The 21,291-nt window shown below is 44.3% G+C and overlaps 1 protein-coding gene across 1 annotated transcript in view; it reads right to left on the reverse strand.

Moving 5' to 3' along the window:
* Positions 1 to 2,271, reverse strand: part of DPP4 (dipeptidyl peptidase 4) — an 83,909-nt gene extending 81,638 nt beyond the window's left edge. Inside the window, exons 1-2 of the mRNA XM_054723315.1 lie at positions 2,180 to 2,271; positions 1,567 to 1,654 (exon numbers count right to left, since the gene is read on the reverse strand). Coding sequence (XP_054579290.1) covers positions 1,567 to 1,654; positions 2,180 to 2,185 — 94 coding nt within the window. The 5' untranslated portion in view covers positions 2,186 to 2,271. The remainder of the gene's footprint in view (positions 1 to 1,566; positions 1,655 to 2,179) is intronic.
* Positions 2,272 to 21,291: the final 19,020 nt, after the last annotated feature.

The following is a 21,291-nucleotide window of genomic DNA, read 5'->3' on the forward strand; positions in this document are numbered from 1 at the left end:
AAATGATAAGACAGCCCCTCCCTGGGCTTTAGGAGTCACTCAACAAAACAAAACAAAACAAAACACCCATAGTTCACCCACCAAACCCCAGGGAAGACAGTTTCATGACCTAAGCCCCTAGGCCATTTCACCACCCATCCCAAGTGGCTTATCAAAGTCATGTTCCGTCCCCTAAGGCAAGTTCTGATAATTACAGTTTTACCCATCCTTCCTGTGCCATTGTGGTGCCTCAGTGATGTTTTGGTTACTTTGATTTGTTTGCATGTCTGTTTCTCACTAAATTACTATGAACTTCTTGAGGTCAGAGATCTTTATATTTATAAAATTTAATCTTTGTCTTTGCAGCAACTAGTACAGTGCCTGAAACATAATGTAAGATGTGAATATTTGCTTGTATGGATGACCCATCCTTTGGCTGTGTGTGTGTGGTTGTTTAAATATACTAAGTATCATTTTATAAAAAGAGTTAAAGTTCAACAGTTCACAACAGAGTCCAAGGTGAGTGGACTGATGCCTGACATTTAACAGTCTAAAGTGGTAGTACCCATTGCTTTAAGTAAGTGAAGTCATTATCAATAGGTCAACACATTCAGTTATTTAACCTTTGTCACCTTTGCCCTGGCACTGAAATTGCTGGGCAAACATGGTTTTTGATAACTCTATAAACTAATTCTGAACAGAAATTTGGATAACACATCCTCCGTATATAAGCACTATCTACACACTTGCTGGCTGACTACACCATCCAGAGTAGATGCTTCAGCTCGTTGCCCAGCGTGTGTTACACTGAAATGAAAATAAATATTTAAAAGGAAAGTTGGGCCGAGGAGACCCAAACTAGTTATTCTCGTGTGCTCACATCAATAGTGCGTATTCCGCTATATGAAAGTTTTATATTAAGAGCTAGGACTGAACTGGAGCAGTTGGCCAAGCTGAAGGAAATGAAGGTGGCTTTAAATGAAAGAGTCCACCAAGCATCACTGAATCTACCCTCCTCTGAATATCATCATGTAGTACAGCAGCTTCATGATTTAACTCTGAAATACTTAAATTCTATAATGTCTATCAGTGGTCAGTTATGTTCCCGCATCCCAACTTGGAGGGATGTCCATCCTTCCTGAAGGGAAACTACCTGGGGCCCTGTGCTCTGTCTTCTCCAAACTGCATTTTTGGGGCTTCCTTTCTTGTTCCCCCGCACCCATGTGGCATTTGAGATCTTTAAACACTGCCTCCTTTCCTTTGAAGACCACAACCACTTAAAAAATTGATTTAAATTTAATACACACACACAAAAAAAAATCCTAACCCGCCCCGCTCCCCTAATTTCAGGAAGTACGTGTTGGTTATACAGAAAACGACTGCGAGGCTCTTGCAGCACCAACAGCGGAAGTCCATCTAACTGCCACCCTGGAAGCAGCAGCAACGCCTGGGACGCCTCAGCTACCACCTGTCTGTCACACGGGCCCCAGCCCCCCGACAAAACCCCCCGTCCCCCTTCCTGTGGTAAAACAGAAGCAGGTCCCGGTCTCCAACTGTCCTATCTCTTTCCAAAGATGACAAACTTACTGCTTTGGCTCAGCAGAACCGCGGGCACGGTGATGATGGTGACGAGCGCCGCAGTCCCCAGCAGTCCCAGCAGCACCTTCCACTGCGTCTGCAGGCCGGTTACATCAGTCCGGTTAGATCAAGCCCTTCAGCCCCCGGCTGGGTGACGGGGTCGGGACCTGGGCTTGCACCCCGGGCCACGGGGCTTGCCCGTGGGCGCGCATTGGCAGGGGGGCACGGTGGGCTGGGAGGGTTCGGAGTGAGCCAGTGGGAGGTAGGAAGAGCGGTCGCCCTTGAACCTGTGGCCTCCGAGCCCATTACCCTTTGCTTCTACTCCGCCTGCACGTCAGAAGCCCAGGGAGAGTTCTGGCGCGCGTTTTATGGGTGGCTCTCCGGGTCCGTCCGAGGCTGAGCGCCCGGGCCGAAACCCCGAAACCCCGCAGGTCCCAGAGTGAGAGCAGAGACCTAGAAAATCCCTTCACCTGTCAGAGGGCGGCCCCCGGCGCTGCTGCCTACCGAGACCCCGGGTTCCGCTCCGAGGGATCTGGGGGATCATTTGGGGAGAGTTTGGTGGAGAGGCACCTACGACTCGACCCTGGGGCTGGGGGAGCAGGGGGGCGCGCTACTCACTCACCTTCATGGTCGGCGGCTCCTCGGAACTGAGCGTCCGTCCCGAGCGGGGAGGCAGCAGAAGTCAGACTCGCCGCCCGGACGCGCGTCTAGCTCCGCCGCTCCCCACCGGCCGCGGAGTCACTCGGCGCTCCCTCCAAGTTTCGGCCCGGAGTTAAACATTAGCGAGGGCCCGGCCCGCTAGGTGTAAAGGGCTGCGGGACAAGCTGCGGGAGAAGGCGCGGCGCCTCCGGACACTGCCATCCCGGCCGGGGGGCGCCAGAGAGGCCCCTCCCCTGGGCTGTGCGGGGCGCGGGGCGGCAGCCAGGGTGCGCACCGTGCGGGGCCCGGGGACTCGCGGGAGCGGGGGTGAGACCCCTATCGGAGAAACGCTGGCGCCCGGCATCCGACGCGGCGTCCTAGGCCGCCAACGCCGGGGCCAGGGTCTGTTTTATGAGAAAGGAGCCTTGGAGCCGGGCTCCTGCAACCTCGCGTGGGCAGGCCGAGCCCAGAGAGGGCATGGGGCTCTGCAAACTCACCCAGCTCACTAAACCCAGGCCTCTCTCTCTAGCCAGTGAAAGGTGTGTTGGGGGAGGAGTGGGGTGTTTAAGCTTCTGGATGGCAAAGCGAGGGAGAAGGTGATTGTTCACGTATGAATGAAACTGAGAGGCGAAGGATTTGGATTCACCCTCAACAGGGAATTTCTGGCTTGTTTTGCAGGCTTACCTTTTCATCAAGATGCCAAAGATAATAACACTAACTCTGGTGTGGAACCTACTCCCCACCCCACCCCCGCCGAGGGGCTGCTCTAAGCATTTGCTGTGTTTATTTTACAGGAAGGAAGTCTAGGCTCAGAAAGGTTGAGCCACTTGGCCCCTTCACGCAGCTAGGAAGTCGTGGAGTCTGAATTAAGAGTCCTGTTCTTAACCACTGGCCCGATGGCCACTTATCTTTCAGTCTTGCAAAGAAGATTTGAAGACGAGAAAACCGTCAGGTGTGGCTCTGCCTTTTCCCAGCTCCCCATTATGCCCTGTAGGTTTGTTGGTTGGTTCGTTCGTTCATTCATTCATTCATCCATCCATTCATCTCCACATCCTCCCATTTATTCCATCCATTTCACTAATATGTGCATGGCTGCGAGGAAGCAGACTCTCTTTTAGAAGCCAAAGTGGAAAAGTGGAACAAGACAGATGAGGTCTGTGCACTTGGCACTTTCAGTATAAAACACACAGGTACATATTTGCATTGTGGGCCCCTCTTTGCTCATTCCCTTGAGGATGTGCTACTCTTTACCTTCTAAAAGGCCTCTTCAGTTGGCTCACTGCTGTTGAAAAACAAAGCCTCTCTGTCCATAGTTAAAAATGCAAAGTCTTATGGAGCATTAAAACACACAGACACCAGGGGGGTGAGGGCATGAGTGTGTGTGTGTGTGGGGGGGAGGGACGGCAGCAATGGGGCGATAAGGACACATATGTAATACCTTAATCAATAAAAAAAATTAACAAAAACAAAAAATGATTATGAATAAATTCAAATTTACAATCTTTATCTCCATTCCAGACTTCGCTTCTGCAGTCAGGGATCATTTCCCCTCTTGACCACTATGCTTATGATACATACATACACTCATCCACACCCACCTCCAGAGGCTCAAACTGAACTCTGTCTTCTCCAATACCCTCGGCCCACCCTTCTCTGATCACCTCCACCTTCATTAAAAGTGTCTCCAGTCACAGAAACGGAAAACTTTAGTCCTCTCAGGTTTCCTCTTCTTGCCTCACTCACTTCCTCACCAGTTCCTCACCAGTTCTGCCTTTACCAGTATCTCTCAAATCCATCCCTGCCTCCCTCTTCCAACTGCTGGTAAAAGTGTGTCCATAGCAATGTTGTTACTGGAGCCTTTTGGCTGGAGCGGTGAAAACAGAACGTCTAACAAAGACGAGAGGGAATAGTGCCATATTAGGAGCTCAGTGTCAGCCTCTGCTCTCACCAGTTTGTACACTCAGCATTGGAGGAAGGAAGCTACCGCTTTGGGGTGGGACATGCGTGCACTGAGCTTATGCTTAACCTCCAGGCTCATACCATGGAGCTCTGGGGAGGCTGGGGAAAGGTTGGGTACCATCCAAGGAACTTATCATCTAGTTCTGTGGAGGCCATCACATGAGACACATGTCTTCACACTTGATGCCCACTTTCAAAAAATTCTTTCACATATCTCCCTCACTCAGACCGTTGTCACCAGTCTTTCAATCTTGTTTTTTAAAAGTCTCTAGGAAACAGCTGGCCAACACATTAGCCACCACTTATGAGTCAGTGTAATCTTATATTAGGCCATCTCTCTTTCCATACAAAATGGAAAAAACAGATGTACTACTCAAAGTTCTGTCCATTAGGAAGATTTCTCTTTCTATGGTATTTCAGGGTATCCCTGAGAAGGGGTTGTGATGACTTAATGACTGGTACCAACTTACTTTGCAATAAGGCCCACTCTTTTCCCTCCTCTGTTGTTTGGTTATATGGTACTCCCCATGGAAGTACAGGAATATGCGGAGGGAGAGACACTGAAACAGTGGAAGTGGGTACCATGGAGTCTGAATTCTCTGCTCATACGAACTTCTTGTGCCTCTGGGACACTTGGGTTTATCTCCTATAGCTTATAGATGCCATTTCCACTTAATAACGGGATGCTGCTGAACCGGCCCAACTATCATTTGGTGGATCAGGTAATGACTAGTTTATTATGGGTAGTTCAGGTTGTACAGTTACTTGTTGTTATGGGTTGAACTGTGTCCCCTCCAAAAAGATATGTTGGACTCCTAATCACCAGTGTTTAGAAAGTGACCTTCTTTGGAGATTGGATCTTCACAGAAGTAATCAGGTTAAAAGGAAGTCATTAGGGTGATCTCTAATCCAATATGGCCAGTGTCCTTATTAAAAGGGGAAATTTGCACACACAGACACACATAGAGAGGAGATGATGTGAAGAAACACAGGGAGAAGGCAGTCTTCAACAAATGAAGGAGAGAAGCTTGGAACACATCCTTCCCTCACAGGCCTCAGAAGGAACGTTGCAACCTTGTCAGTCCCTTGATGCTGGACTTCCAGCCTCCAGAACGGTGAGACAATACATTTCTGTTGCTTAAGCCACCCAGTTGGCAATACTTCGTTATGATGGCCCTAGCAAACCGATATGCTTGGTGTTCCAGGATCATGCTTTCAGTCTCTACCAAAACCTTGTAGAAAGAGAGGAGCTGAGGGGGTGGGGGAGTGGTTGAGAAAGGTGAAGGTGACTAAAAGGTACAAACTTCCAGTTATAAAAAAAAATAATAATAATAAGCCATGGAGATGCAATGTAAAGCTCAGGGAATATAGTCAATATTGTAATAACTTTTCATGGAGACAGATGGTTACTAAACTTAATGTGTTGATCACACCGTCAGGTATGTAAATGTCGAATCATTATGTTGTACACCTGAAACTAATATAATATTGTATAACGATGCTTTAATTAAAACATTTTAAAATAAAACACAATCAATTCTGGGGAAGCAGCACTGGGGGCATGGGCTAGGCAGAGGGAAAAGAAGGACACAAAAATAGAAAGAAAGAAGTTGATTTTCATACAGTGAATAGTCATTGGTTGTTGTAGCCATCATCCAAGAAGAGCCCCCAAAGATTTGGGGTATTTTATTATATATCAATAGATAATGAATAAATTTAAAAAAAATGGCCTGGCTTTATTCTAAAAACGTTAAGCATATCCTCTCTGATTCTTCTATTGGGGTTTACTTGAGGCTCTATAAGGTTTCTCTGGTTGCCACCGACACCTCTGGCAACTATTGTGTCTGCTAGGTCATTAGAATCCCAGTATCAGGGCAGCTTGCACTATAGCCTGGACCTAGGGAGCCCTCTCTTGCTCCAGGCTCCATTTAAAGCAGACAGCCTTATAGGTTACTGACCAAATGGGTCGGAGAGGCACATCCATTTGTGGTATATGGTGTCTCCAAAATCCAGAGTTCTGGCAAACATTGTCCTGCTTGTGGTGGACATACAAGGTGTAGTGAATTAACTTTCATTTAGCAGGTGTATCCTGACATGTTCTAAACCACTGGGTGCCTTGAAACTTTCAAAAATCTTCATGGGATTTATCCTCTACCATGTGTCCACATTTATCTTACTAAAGCATTTAAGGAATTTGCTACTTATGTACGCCAGGGCGAATTAGCATAATGGCACCAATGTAATGTTCTATGGTAGTGGTCGGCAAACTGCGGCTCGTGAGCCACATGCGGCTCTTTGGCCCTTGAGTTTTTAGCAAAGGCCAGCTTAGGAGTACCCTAATTAAGTTAATAACAATGTACCTACCTATATAGTTTAAGTTTAAAAAATTTGGCTCTCAAAAGAAATTTCAATGGTTGTACTGGTGATATTTGGCTCTTTTGACTAATGAGTTTGCCGACCACTGTTATGGGATATCGAGATGATCGAGTGTTCAATAGACTATGTTATAGCAGAGAGCAAGAGACTTGGTTTAGCCCTTAAGTAAGATGGTAAAATAAACTGTTGCCTCTTCCAGGTAAAGGCAGACTTTTTAAGTTGGTCTTTATTAATTAAACTCAAGGAAAAAAAGTGCTCATCAGTTTAGTAGCCTCAGATACCAGGACTGTATTGTTTGACCTCGTAAAGTTAATGATACCTGAGATGGCAGCTGAGATTGATTCATAATAATTTCCCACAATCCATTTTACTTTGTACAGGCTGAACAGGGAAGTTCATTGAGTGTGGGATAGGAAACCAACACCCCTGCATATTTCAGAGTTTTAGATTAGTGACACTAACCTCTGTATTTGCCCAGAAATGCAGTATTATTTTGGTTCACCATACAGTTGTAGTGGGACAGTACCAGGGGTTTCCATGTGGTCTGGCCTGCCACAATCTCTCTCCATGGGTCAGGAGAATAGATGAGCCAAGGAATGCAGGCCAACCCTAGAAAGCTGGATAATTCAAGAAAGTAATTTCTCTCTCAGAGCCTCTAGAACAATGGTTCCCAACCTTTTTTTGGCCATGCCCCACCTAAGTATCTCTAAAATCCTGATACACCCCCACTCCATGACATATAATTCTTATTATTCAGAAAGTGAACTCTCATTCACATGGAGGAAGCCTAAAAGGCCATTAACTTGGTCTAAACAAGCTTCCAAAGAATATGGCATCTATGAAAGAGAAAAATAAAAGAATGAAAGGACAGTTGAAGTACTGAGGAAGAAATCACTAAGAAATTGTTTAAAAAATAATATGAAGTGATATAAAAAATAGCAAATAAAGTTTCAAAACGTATAATAGAGAATTGAAATGCATAAATATGTCACAATATATATTTATATACTGTATATGAGGCCCCTAGAACCATAAGAAATGCAAAAAAAATTCACTCTTAATAACTCATTTTTTAATTGCTCCCCTTAAAAATCAACTTGCCCCCCTGTGGCACATGCCCCAGATTGGGAACCAGGCCTCTAGAAGGAACTTTAGTTGGACCCATTCAGACTTCTGACTGCCAGGACTATAAGATAAGAAATTTGTGTTGTTTTAAGCCACTGTGTTTGTGGTAATTCACTGCTGAGCCATGGTGGTGTTTTAACTCCACAGGAATTAGTATAAACCAAAGGCCGGTATTTAAGAACTCCTGGGAGGTCTCAGCTTGTCCCATTTCAGAGGACATTTTCAAACTTAGTTTTAAGATATGTGTGCTTCTGAGGAAGTCTTGGAAGAAGACATAAGGTATGTACTGTGGCAGCACTGCAGGCTCCTTCCTCAAAAAGATCTGGTTTCCATTTCAAACAAGGCATTCTGGACCTATGAAGTGATTCGAGTTTGAGACTTGATGAGAGGCCATGAATTTATATTATAACAACTTAAGAGAGATTTCTGCACCATACATTATTTTTATGAGTGTTTAAATCAAACCATAGTTTAGAATGCTGCCCATCTATTTCCTTCTTAAGTATCCCAGTAAAATGAACCACCACCACACTCTTGATACAAGAATTATCCCTGCAACCCTCTGTGGTAATAGCCCCTATAAAGAATATGTGACTTGGAGGTGGGGGTCACCTAGAATGAACTGTTGACCTGGAGGGATAAAGCCGAAAGCACAAAGCAAATATAAAGCAAAAGGAATAAATACTTTGGTCTCTTTTTCTTCCTTGTCTTCAATACCTTGCTGGTACCTTTTCTTGACTGAACCCAATTAAAGGTGGAGGGTAAAAGATCCTTATTGCCTGGTTGGCATGGCTCAGTGGCTGAGCATCAACCTATGAATCAGGAAGTCATGATTTAATTCCCAGTCAGGGCACATGCCCTGGTTGTGGGCTCAATGCCCAGTGTGGAGTGTGCAGGAGGTAGCTGAGTAATGATTCTCTCACATATTGATGTTTCTCTCTCTCTCTCTCTCCCTCCCTCTCCCTTCCTCTCTGAAATCAATAAAATATATCTACACTAGTAAAAGAGAAACATGCAAATTGACCATCACTCTGCTACACCCACCAGCCAATCAGGAGCGAGTATGCAAATTAACACAACAAGATGGTGGCGGCCACGGAGCTGGAGTGAGCATGAGGCTTGGGTTGCCCCCAGTGATGGAGGAAGCCAAGCTTCCCACCTGCCTGCTGGCCCTGGCCTCCGCTCAAGGAGGTGCTGAAATAAAAGAAGAAAAAAAGGAGAGGCTGGGAGCTTGGGTCACCAGGGGGTGTGGCCAGCTTGCAAACAGCTCCACACCCAGGCTGGCCACACCCCCATGGGGTGAGGGTCCTTGCTGGGGGGCTTGGCCAGCCTGCAAACAGCCATCAGCCACTCACCCAGGCTGGCCAGACACCCTAGTGGGGACCCCCACCCTAAAGAGGCTGTGGCCAAGCCTGAAAACAGCCATCAGCCCCTCACCCAGGCTGGCCAGACACCCCAGCAGGGACCACCTCCCTGAAAGGGGTGTGGCCAGCCTGAAAACAGCCCTCAGCCCCTCACCCAGGCTGGCCACACCCTCATGGCCCGATCCCTGTAAATGGGCAGTTGAACATCTCTTGAGGGGTCCCAGATTGGAGAGGGTGCAGGCTGGGCTGAGAGACTCCCCTCCTCCCGTGCACGAATTTTGTGCACCTGGGCCTCTAGTATATATATATTTTAAAAGAGCCTTATTAATCTTAGTCTCAATCTTATTTTAATAGAGGATGCTATCTGTAGCCTCCTAAGGCACTAGACAGAGAACATAAGGGTGAAGAATGTATGAGAGACCAAATGAAAAATAACTTGATAAGTAGCTCAACACCATTCTAGCAAATATTATTTGCTAAACTATCTCTTCATGGAGATTGGAAATGTTCCAGTTATTTTATCTTTCTTCCCATCTTTCTCTCTGTATTGCCTAATAATGTGCCTGGAACACATCAGTAGTCAATAGGAGTGTGTTGAGTAAATGAAAAAAGTGAAATGATAAATGAAGAAAAAATAACATCAAATCTTTCTCTGCGTTCGTGGGGACTGTAATTAGAGGCCTGTAAGAAATGGGATCTTACACTGGAAAGAAGGAAAGAGGGAGGATGGCGTGGGAGTGGGGAAGGCAGTGATGAGGAAGATGAACAGATCTCACTCCTTGCCCTCCACTCTGGAAGATAAGCAAAGTGTGTTTTTTTGAAATTTTAATTTTTTCTCCTTGGACACTTGCCCTTCAATCAGGGAACTCTGTCCTTGCTATATTAGGCCCTGAAAAAATCAGACTTTGCTTTTGTTCTCAGTTAGATGGTCTTTGTTCATTTCCATATAAGAAGTGAGGATGCAGCCATGAAAGAACTTACATGTTTAAAAAGACACCCCAGGTAATCCTCTCATTTTTCTCTTTCCGTGTTTCAGGAGCAAGCACGGTTCATTCATTAGTTTCTGTTTTTTTCCCAACCCCACCAAAGGCTGTTATAACATTATTTATTTTGTCCTTTATCAACCACACTATCTTAGTAATTTTAATGATGTGTCCACATTCATCAGCCACTTGACTACAAGTTAGAATATTCAACATACGATATATATTTTAGAAAACGAAAAGAAATATTTTGAGTATAACTAGCTGTTTATTTAGCTTTGATTCAATAAAGGTTAACAGTTATTGAGATGCTACTTTGCAGACAGTGTACTGAGAATATCTTCGTGAACAATCAGGCCCATCACTGGGATAATAATGCTTACAAACAAGTTAACAATTGCTAATCCATCTACTAGTAAACTTGCTAGGAAACCCCAGATCAAACCATTACTAGTCTCCAAAAAGTATGTTTTACAGGAGGCTGAGGGAGGAGAGTGGAATTCCCAGAGGCTACCTGAATGCACTAGGCTGTGGATCTGATGTTTTTAGTGAGGAGGTCCTCTTGGTTCCTTCCTGGAGGTGTCCTTCTTTCCGTCTCTTTCATTGTCTTTTCTAAGCCAAGGATCCCCTTCAAACCAGTCCCCTCAGACAGAGGCCCCGCCTCTCCACCCCGCCTCCACTCTCAAACTCCACCCAGTCTGATGAACAGACTTGATAGGAGGTTGACATGATTGACATAGGCATTTTATCTGTACTTTTGGGGCCAGAGGTTCTTCCTGATTCTTACAAGTTGTACCAAATACACCCCGAATACACCTCCATCACTGCCCTTCCCATGTTATGTCAAAATGACTGTTGACTTCCTATCTCTCTTACTCTGCAGCAGACATGCTTTATTAATATTTGTGTTTCCAGAAACTACAACAGGGTTGGGCTGGAGTGAACTCACCCAAGACATGAACACAGAAACAAACGCTTCTTCCAAGCACTCAATATACCCCCTGGAAAGCAGCATGGAGAAGAGAAAAAGGCAAAGATTAAAGTCAGACAAGCCTGGGTCTGTCATCCAATTATTATACGCCTGCGGGTCTTTTCTTTTAACCCATTTCACAGAGTTAAGGGGATTTAATGAGATAATAACCGAGTAATCTCAGCTACTTCTTGCAGCATTCAAAGGTATCTATCTGCTGATGATTTCTCCACTTATCTCTTTAGTTGGGATTTCTCTACTGGATTCTGAGCCACATGGATGATTCAGAGGCCTATCAAAAGCAATTTAACCAAGAGTCAGTTAATCATTAATTATTGCTGGCACTACCCCCACTCATACCACCCTCCCCCCTACCCACACACACACACACACACACACACACACACACACCAAGTATGATCCTTTTTCATCATGTCCCACCTCAGTGAGAGGAATCGCCTGCCAGGTTGTCCAAGCCAGAAACCCAGGAGCTCTCCCTGGTCTACTTACCCCTCACATCAACCTCTTCAGTATCTCTCTTATGTCTCCACATCCCTCTAAGCGTCACCTTTGTTCAGGCCTTCCTCTCTTTCCGTTCAGATCACTGCACCAGCCTCCTCTGACTGGCCTCGTGTCTTGTAATTTCACTCCAGTGCAGCCTCTATTATGTTCCTACTTAAAATGTGGTTTCCCTGCTGCAGAATAAAGTCCATTCCTGGTCTGGTCTCTCAACTTTCCTTTTCACCGCTCCTCCCCAACCTTCCATACCTCCACTAAGCTACTTGCATTTCTAAGAACTGCTGTCTTTCTCCTTTGCTTCCAAAATTTCAAACACAATGTTCCCTCTACCTGGTATTTCATTCCCCTTGTTTTTCTTCTGGCTAAATCCTAGTCAACCTTCCGGACTCCGGGGCCATCTCCTCCAAGAAGCTTTGCCCACCTCCTGTCCCAGGGAAGTGCGTTGCCTCTGTGCTCTCTCAGAGCACGAATAAATGCTAATTCATTTGTGTCTCTTCCTTCTGAAGGCCAGGGACTGGGTTTTTTCCACCGTTATTCCCAGCAACTAGCCTGGCATCTGGCGCATAGTAAAATTGTTGAGCTTGTCTCTCTAGATGTACATAGCCACTTGGACTTTTTTTCTTTTAGACCTTGCTTCCAGCCTACTATGCATTGACACACTTTGCTGCGTGTGGATTTTCAGTGTGGAGGGGAAAAAAATCTGGTCAGCTGCTGCTTGACAGCTGGAAAAACAGAGCTGCACCCGGAGCCAAACAATCCCGTACCTCGCAGAAGTAGGGAGGAGAGCCTCTTGCCTCAAGAGGCTGGGTGGGCGGAGGGCTGAATCATCGAGTTCTTGGAGTTCCTTGGAAAAAAGGTAATCAAAGGAATATTACACAACATGGAGAAATAGGAGAGTAAGCAGACATGAAAAATGACTACAATGTTGAAAACGAAAACCAACGAGGCTAAAAATAGTTGAGCTCAAGCTGGGACAAGAAAAAACTGTGGGTCAACGTTCCAGTGCCCTAGAGAGCCAGCCGCGCGTGAGCAGGCTCCAGTTTGAAAGATGCTGAACAGATGTTCGCAGTCCTCTTGGAGGAGAGGAATGTGCGAGAGGCATAGCCAGCCCTTTGAGGAGCAGAGAAGGGGGAAAGACAGCCTGGGCTTCGGCAAAACATTGTGAAAGGATGGCCTCACGTTCCACCTAACCCAGGCAGAGGGGAAGGGGGTGCATAAGTTTAGGATGGTATTTCCTAGGTAGTAGGTATGTTTTGAATTGTTCTTTTCCAGGAGATTTAATATCCCAATCAATCTGAAAAGTGCATTGCAAAATTTTCCTAGAAATTTTGAAAAACTTAGGGTGGAATGGGGTGTGTATGTGTGTGTCGGGGGGAGGGGGGCAGGTCAGACTTGGCTAGTCACCTAAAGAAAAAAAAAAAATTCTCAGCTCTGATCTCCGGCTTGTTTGGTAGCTAACACTTGAGAGAGAAATTGGCATAGGAGAGGGAGCGTGGACGAGCTGCCTACACAGGCTGTGCTCATCGTCCTTTTTGAGCAGCACGCTGCCAGCCGTGTTGCAAGGATTGCAGAGGTACACACAATAACTGAACTCCTACTGAAGGGCACGCGGCAGGCTCCACGACTGGGCGCGGGGCTATCGTTAGTATTATTTGTCACTAGCATTATTTTCTTAATTTCCCGGCTAGGATTTCTGAAGATATCACCCCATCATGATTTAGGGAGATCTCAAAGTTAGAAGAGCTTATGATTCCGTGTCACACTAGGTATGCTACACATAGTAGCAAACTGTGGCAACCCTGGTTCCTGTGGAGATCTCCACCAGGCAGGCCTGACCTCCTTCCTGGATCTCAGGGATCAAGGGTGCAGTGTGCCTGCATCCCTACCCCCGCGGTCCTGCTGACCTTACGGCTGCTTTGAAGTCGAAGTGACCAAAGCATTCTCACTTTTGAGGGGGAGTGAAATAAAACTGTCTGGACAAACCAGTTTCTCCGAGCAAAGTCCACAATCTTCCTGTTCTCCCAAGAGGAGCCTCTGCTCTCCTTATACTCTATTGAAGGCATAGCTGATGGACAGTTTTTAGCAGCTTTCTCCTCTCTATTGTTTTGAAAGGCATTGATTAATAAGTAGGCCATTTATGCTTCGCAATTATCCTTTGAAGTTTTATCCAAACACATAATTTACTGTCAAACAAACCAGTCTTTATTATTTAGTGAAAATCATAAATTTAACTCAAACATACATAGAGTTAGGTTTCCAGACCTCTTATCTACCCAGTCACTCCTATTAGAAGTTAATTTTTATGGATGGGTGAACTACTTTTACAAGGGGTGAATGGAGTGCATGTTATAAAGATATTACTTCCTTTAGACGTTCACTTATGATTTGGAGAACATTTGCTAATTTCTCCTGATAATGGAAAGGAGTAAAACACACACACACACACACAATGTAGGCAAAGATTAGCTTTGAACCATGTGAAATTGCTGCTCCCTGAGCATTTTGACCTATGGTATGACGATTTAATACAGTTCAACCTAATATGTCTGTGGTTTATTCATAAAACAACACATTCTACACTATGTCAATATAAAATTGACATTGGAACAGTAACATAGAACATAAGCTCAAAAGAAGATAAGGAGATTAAAAAAAATAAGTTCAAAAATTGATTTAAATACAGCTGCAAAGTAGGAACATGATAGCAACTTCCATAATATAGTAGACGAGTAATTGATGAAAGAAGACTCAATTATGTTTTGTACCCAGTAGTTAAATATTAGTTGTATAATGATAAAAATATGTTAGTTTACTATAAACACTAAAGTCAATAATGTTTTATGAATTAACAATTGTGTTGAGGAGGTTTAGGAAATCTTCCTTTATTTCACTGAAGATTATGTATTTTAATAAGTAATGCTTAAATTTTAACTACCGTACATGTGAATAAACAGTGTGAATGCATAAAATATATAAAAATTAATTAGTAAAAATAGTCAATAATAATTTTAATTAACTGTTATAATGAGAATCCAAGGAAGGTGCACAATGTTGCTTTGGGCAGAGCTCCTATCTTTGAAAAGTTTATAGTCTGTTTTACTTTCTGTTCATTGGAAAACTATATAGAATAATAAAAAGAAGACACTTTTTAATTAGATATGACTTTATATTCCAGCTTCACAATTTTCCAGCCTTGTGAATTTGAGTAATTTATCCAACTTTCCTGAGACGTAACATATGAATCAGTATAGGGATGAAAGATGCCTATCTTATGGAGTTCTTCTAAGTGCTGAAATGAGACTCATCAAACATCCTATCTAATAAAGAGGGAATATGCTAAATGACCATCACTCCCTCACAAAGATGGCGGTGCCCACAGCCAATAAGGAGGGAATATGCTAATTGACTGCCACACCCTCAAAGATGGCAGTGCCCACAGCCACAAGATGGCAGTGCCCAGTCCCCTCAGCCCCCCAGCCACCCAGGGCCGGCCCAAGGCGCAGGCAAGCCTCAGATGGCGGCTGCCCAGCCGCCCAGGGCCACCTGAGGCTCAGGTAACCAGGGCCGGCTGAGGCTTGCCCTGCCGGCAGTGGCAGCAGCAGAGGTGTGATGGGGGTGTCTCCTTCCCCTGATTGCCAGGTCACCTCCAGCCACTGAGAGGGGGTAGGCTGGGGCTGAGGGACCCCCCCCCCCTCCAGTTTGTGAATTTTAATGTACCGGCTCTCTAGTGTACTATAATAGGCTCTTGAAAATGTTGGCTTCTGTTCCCAACATGCAGCTTAACTTCCACTTAATATGAATCTCTGCTCACCTTTCCAGTGGTTTTGAAATGCTCCTCCCTCATGTATGTGATCACAAGCTCACACAATTATAAAAACATATTGAAAAGAGGATAAGAGAGTTTATATTTATTAAAAAGAATATTCATAAATATTATAAATTAACTAAATATATATTTGCCAAGAATTTATAAATATTTAAAGCATTATATGTCAAATATCCTATCTTACTATCCTACATAATAAAAAGGTAATATGCAAATTGCATCACTCTGCTACGCCCATGATTGGGCCGGCTGGAGGCGTGGGGGGCAGGACTCAGGGTAGCCGATTGGCTGGCGGTAGGAGGCCGGCGCTGCAGGCCGGCGCTGCTGGCCGGCACTGCGGAAGGACCCATGGGGCCGGCAGAAGACGCTGGTGGCGGAACTCAGGGTGGCCGATTGCGTGGCTGCGGGCACCAGTTTTCCGCCAGCAGCAGTTTTCCTCTGGCCACCCGCCCGATCGGAGCGCCTCCTGATCGGAGTTCCTCTCGGGTGGCTGATCGTGCTGGCTGCAGGCGCTCTGATCGGCGGGTGGCCAGAGGAAAACTGCTGCTGACGGAAAACTGGTGAAGGAAAAGACTATTGCACGAAACTTCGTGCAACGGGCTTCTAGTATAAAATAAGTAAATTTAAAATTAGATTTCAATGGACAGAACTCAGTTTTATGGCGTGGGTTCAAATTAAATTGTATAGGGCATTAATTTAAATATTAATTGTTTGCAACTAAATAAACTCAAAATTTTAAATTTTGAATGTATATTTTAAAATACAATTGTGTTTTATACTTAGTAATAACGTAACTTTTAAAACAAAATTTTCTCTAAATAGTTACAGTAATTATTCATTTTACTTGCTTGTGTAATGAGTTAGGAGATAAGCAGAAAAAAAGATCTAAGAACTACTTAATTGCTCTTCTTCTTCTTCTTCTCCTCCTCCTCCTCCTCCTCCTCCTTCTTCTTGTTATTTGATGAAAGTCTATACTCTAAACTAGGACACGACAGAGTATGTTGAGATAGCCTTATCTTCACAAAATTTATATAGCTCACGGCTAGTTTTACATGTTTTCTTTGCCGGCTGGATTGTGGTTGATCATGGCCAAGTGTTTTGATGCTGTTGGTTTGGCTCTCAAATGAAATTGGATCCTGACAGCAAAGTTCAAGAAGTATTGTCGGCTTTTCTGCATAATTTAGAAGCATCTCCAAAGGCATATGTACTATTGCCCTGGCAGACATATACATGAGTACAGTATAACACCTCCATCCTCCATGCTTGGCAAGTTAATGTGGATGTTCATTTTTATAGCCGCTAACTTATTAGCTGTGGATTAGGTTGTCACTTTGTGTGTTACATTTCCAAGCATAAGAAGTGTGAGTGAGTTCTAAGACATGTGAAATGAAGGATCAGCTCGCAAAAGCTGGTCTTGAAGGCATCAGAGAGTAGGGATAAAACTTCATCATGTGGTTCATAGAGCCTGCCAATTCTTTGATTGACAGCTCTCTGTATTGCAAATCTTGAGGGATTGGGTATTTAAATATAATTACAAAAAAGTGTGATAGAATACTAAAAACCATTCAAGGAAACTGGAAATTTTATCAGTAATATTTCTCTATTAATCTCATATACAGAATAAAATATGATTGACAAGATGCATGCAAATAGTGTAAAGGAATTTAGGAAATCAGCACAAACCTGAAAGGAAAATTTTAAACCATGTGCCATAAATATGCCCTACTTTATAAATTAAATTGTCCATAATCATATATACAAAATGATTAAAATTAGCTTTATAATAAGATATAATCTAACTGGTCTAAACATCTAAAATCTCAGTAACAAGATACAAACAAACAAAATGTAATATAAATAGCTACTTTCCTTAGGAAAGAAAAATCACAAGAACTTATTACAGAAAAAAAGGATCAGATTTTTTCAAAAGATATAAATAAAACAAGTGTAGAGATAAATTTTAAAAAGTAAACATTGAGAGACATTCAAGAATGCCAGATATGCTCTTGTGTATTTGTATCTTTGCAATTCCTTATTAAAAAATATTTTTATTGATTTCAGAGGAAAGGGAGAGGGAGAGAGAGAGATAGAAACATCAGTGATGAGAGGGAATCACTGATCAGTTGCTTCCTGCATGCCCCCACTGGGGATTGAACCCGCAACCTCGGCATGTGCTCTGACCAGGAATCGAGCCATGACCTACTGATTCATAGGTCAACACTCAACCACTGAGTCACGCTGGTTGGGCTGTCATTTCTTATTAATTTATTAATTCAATAAACAGATTAAGGGACTACGATGGTTCAAAACCTTTGCCAAGGGCGGAGTTTGAAGATAATGATGGCAAGGTCAGATCAGAGTCCAGCGGGAAAGCACTCATAAAAACAGTCGTAGCAATTGAATGTCATTCAAGTAAAATAAAAAACCTGGTTATCTTCTGTTCCCCGAGCCCCCATAGTCGTTCTCCACCCTCTCTACCTTGCTCTTTTCCCTGGAGCGGCTGATTTGTATGAACTATATTAATGGTTGGGATCTGTTAATGGGGTCAGAGGAAGGGAAAAGTGTCAGGTAAAGTATCAAATCTCCTGGCTCCTTTCACAGTGGGCTGCCTGCATCTGTTGACCAGTCACAGTTCATTTCAGGAAATGTCTACAAATTACCCCTGTGGATATACCATCTGTTTCCAAGCAGGTCCTGACTGATACACTGTGGGAACACATAGGAAGGAATCCTACGGGGAATCTAGAAAGACTCCATAGAGCAAGTGGCACTTGAGCTGGGTCTTCAAAGACGAGTAGGAGTTCCTGAGGAGTGGGGGGAGAAGTTCAGCATGCCTGGAACACAGGGCAAATGAATGAAAGATGGGAAGGGATTGAGACAAATATTGGGGTGCATTGTGAAGAGCCTTGTGTTTTCTATAGAGATGTTTGGACTTAATCCACGGACAATAGGCAATAGCTTATTTTGGTGGGTTTTAAAGGAGAAGGTAGCTGATAACAGTATAAAGCAGTGTTTCTCAAATCTAATTATTACATGCATTCTTTGAATGGAAGTATTTTTTAAGAACTATTTTAGCTACTTTAATGAATTTTTATTTGTATTCAGTAAAATAGCAGGATACAAAATACATATCCAGAGTTCAGTTGTATTTTTATACACCAATAATGAACTATCAGAAAAGGAAACTACTAAGAAAACAATCCCATTTATAATTGCATAAAAAATATCTAGGCATAATTTAACCAAGGATGTGAAATAACTAAACTTTGAAAATTGTAAGACACTGAAGAAAGAAACTAAAGAAGATACCAATAAGTGGAAGCATATACTGTGTTCATGGAAAGGAAGAATTAACATCGTTAAAATGTCAATACCATCCAAAGCAGTCTGTACATTTAATACAATTCCATCAAGATACCAGTGGCATATTTCACAGAACTAGAAAAATATTCTAAATATTTATATGGAATAACGAGAGACCCAGAAAATTCACAGAAATCTTGAGAAAAAAGAATAAAGTTTGAGGAATCATGCTACCAATCATGCTGATATCAAACCATTAACAGGAGATAGTAATCAAAACAGCATGGCACTGGCATTAAAATAGACATATAGACCAATGGAACAGAATAGAGAACCCAGAAATAAACCCACAACTTTATGATCAACTAAAATTTGACAAAGGAGGAAAGAACTTACCATGGGATAAAGATAATCTATTCAATAAATGGTATTGGGAAAATTGGACAGATATGTGTAAAAAAAAATTTAAACAAGGCTATCTTCTTATACCATACACAAAAACAAACTCAAAATTTATTAAAGACTTAAATATTAGACTAAAAAACATAAAAATCCTAGAAGAAAATCTTGGCAATAAAATCTCGGCCATTTCTCATAGTAATATTTTTTTTCTGATATATCTCCTTGGACAAGGGAAGCAATAGAAAAAATAAACAAATGGTCTACATAAAACTGAAAAAGTTTTATGTAGACCATTTGTTTATTTTGCACAGTAAAAGAAACCATCAAAAAAATGAAAAGACAACCCACTGAATGGGAGAACATATTCACTGAAGATAATCTGATAAGGGGTTAATATTCAAAATTTATAAAGAACTCAAGCAACTGAACACAAACACAAACAATCTAATTAAAAAATGGACAAAGGACCTGAATAAACACCTCTCCAATGAGGACAAACAGATGACCAATCCTACCTAATTAAAGGGTAATATGCAAATTGACCGCACCTTCACTACGCCCAAGCCACTCCCACCAGCCCAAGCCACGCCCACCATCCAATCAGAGTGAGTATGCAAATAAACCCAACCAAGATGGCTATAGCCACAGAGAGCAAGGTTTCCCAGGCAACAGAGGAAGCCAAGCTTTCCGCATGCCCTTGCCAGGCCTAAACCTCCACTCAAGCTACAAAGTTTCAATTATAGAAGGTAAACAAATTCAAACAGAATGGCGGCAGCCTCGGAGCTGGAGAGACCAGGCCAGGGTTGCCCGCGGCAACGGAGAAAGCAAAGCTTTCCGCACACCCTGGCTGGGCCCAGGCCTCCACTTAAGGCTACAAAGTTTCAATTATAGAAGGTGAATTAACCCAAACAGAAATGGCTGCCGGCCATGGAGCATGCAGGAGGCTGGCTCGGCTCCAGGCTACAAAGTTTCAATTGTAGAAGGTAAATAAATTCCAGATACTGGGGCCTCCACTTGGGTCGCCAGGGGGCGTGGCCGGCCTGCAAACCACCACAGGCCCCTTGCTCAGGCCGCCCCATGTCCCAAGGGAACCCCCATCCTGATCCAGGACACCCTTCACGGCAAACCAGCTGGCCCCCACCCGTGCACCAGGCCTCTATCCTATCTAATAAAAGAGTAATATGCAGATTGACCATCATTCCAACACACAATATAGCTTCCCCCATGTGGTCAAAGATCCTGCCCCCATGTGGACACAAGATGGCCACCACAAGATGGCCAGCAGGGGAGGGCAGTTGGAGGCAATCAACCCTGCAGGGGAGGGTAGTTAGGGGTGACCGGGCTGGCAGAGGAGGGAAGTTGGGGGCAAACAGGCTGGCAGGGGAGCAGTTAGGCATCAATCAGGCTGGCAGCAGAGTGGTTAGGGGGTGATTAGGCTGGCAGGCAAAAGCAGTTAGGGGCAATCAGGAAGGCAGGCAGGCGAGCAGTTGGGAGCCAGCAGTCCTGGATTGTGAGAGGGATGTCCGACTGCCCGTTTAGGCCCGATCCCACTGGGATCGGGCCTAAACGGGCAGTCGGACATCCCTCGAGGGGTCCCAGATTGGAGAGGGTACAGGCTGGGCTGAGGGACACCCCCCCCCTTCCATGCACGAATTTCGTGCACCAGGCCTCTAGTCTATATATAAAAGCCTAAGCAACTGAACAACCAAACAACTGAAGAACCAGTTGACAGGTCACTATGATGCTCATTGACCACCAGGGGGCAGACGCTCAACACAGGAGCTGCCCTCTGGTGGTCAGTGTGCTCCCACAGTGGGAGTGCCTCTCAGCTGACCAACCCATCCCAGTGGCCCACCAGCCCAGAGGCAGCGACTCAGTCCCTCAGTAGGCCTACAGGTCTAATATCCAGAGAATGGGCCAAGCATTGACGAACCAGTGTCACTGGCATGATCCTGACAGTGCTGCCAGCCTCCTGGAAGTCAGCCTCAGGCACTGCTGCCACTTCCCCTTCCTAAATGCTCTGCAAGGAAGAAAAGATATAAAAGCGGTGGTCAGGTGGCTCCTGACAACTGGTGTGAACGTCAGCGGGATGGATTCTGATCCCAGGCCAGCAAGATCTGCCCACCCAGAGGGCCAATTGTTTCCTGCCCTCCCCCCGCCACACACACACACACAGGACAGGTGCTAGATACAGGGCTCACGGCTGATGAGTGCTACTGTGGCAGCACCAGCCTCTCCCAATCAGGACTGACTGGACGTGAGCCCGAG

Source organism: Eptesicus fuscus, chromosome 11, assembly GCF_027574615.1.
Source record: "Eptesicus fuscus isolate TK198812 chromosome 11, DD_ASM_mEF_20220401, whole genome shotgun sequence".
Taxonomy (NCBI): domain Eukaryota; kingdom Metazoa; phylum Chordata; class Mammalia; order Chiroptera; family Vespertilionidae; genus Eptesicus; species Eptesicus fuscus.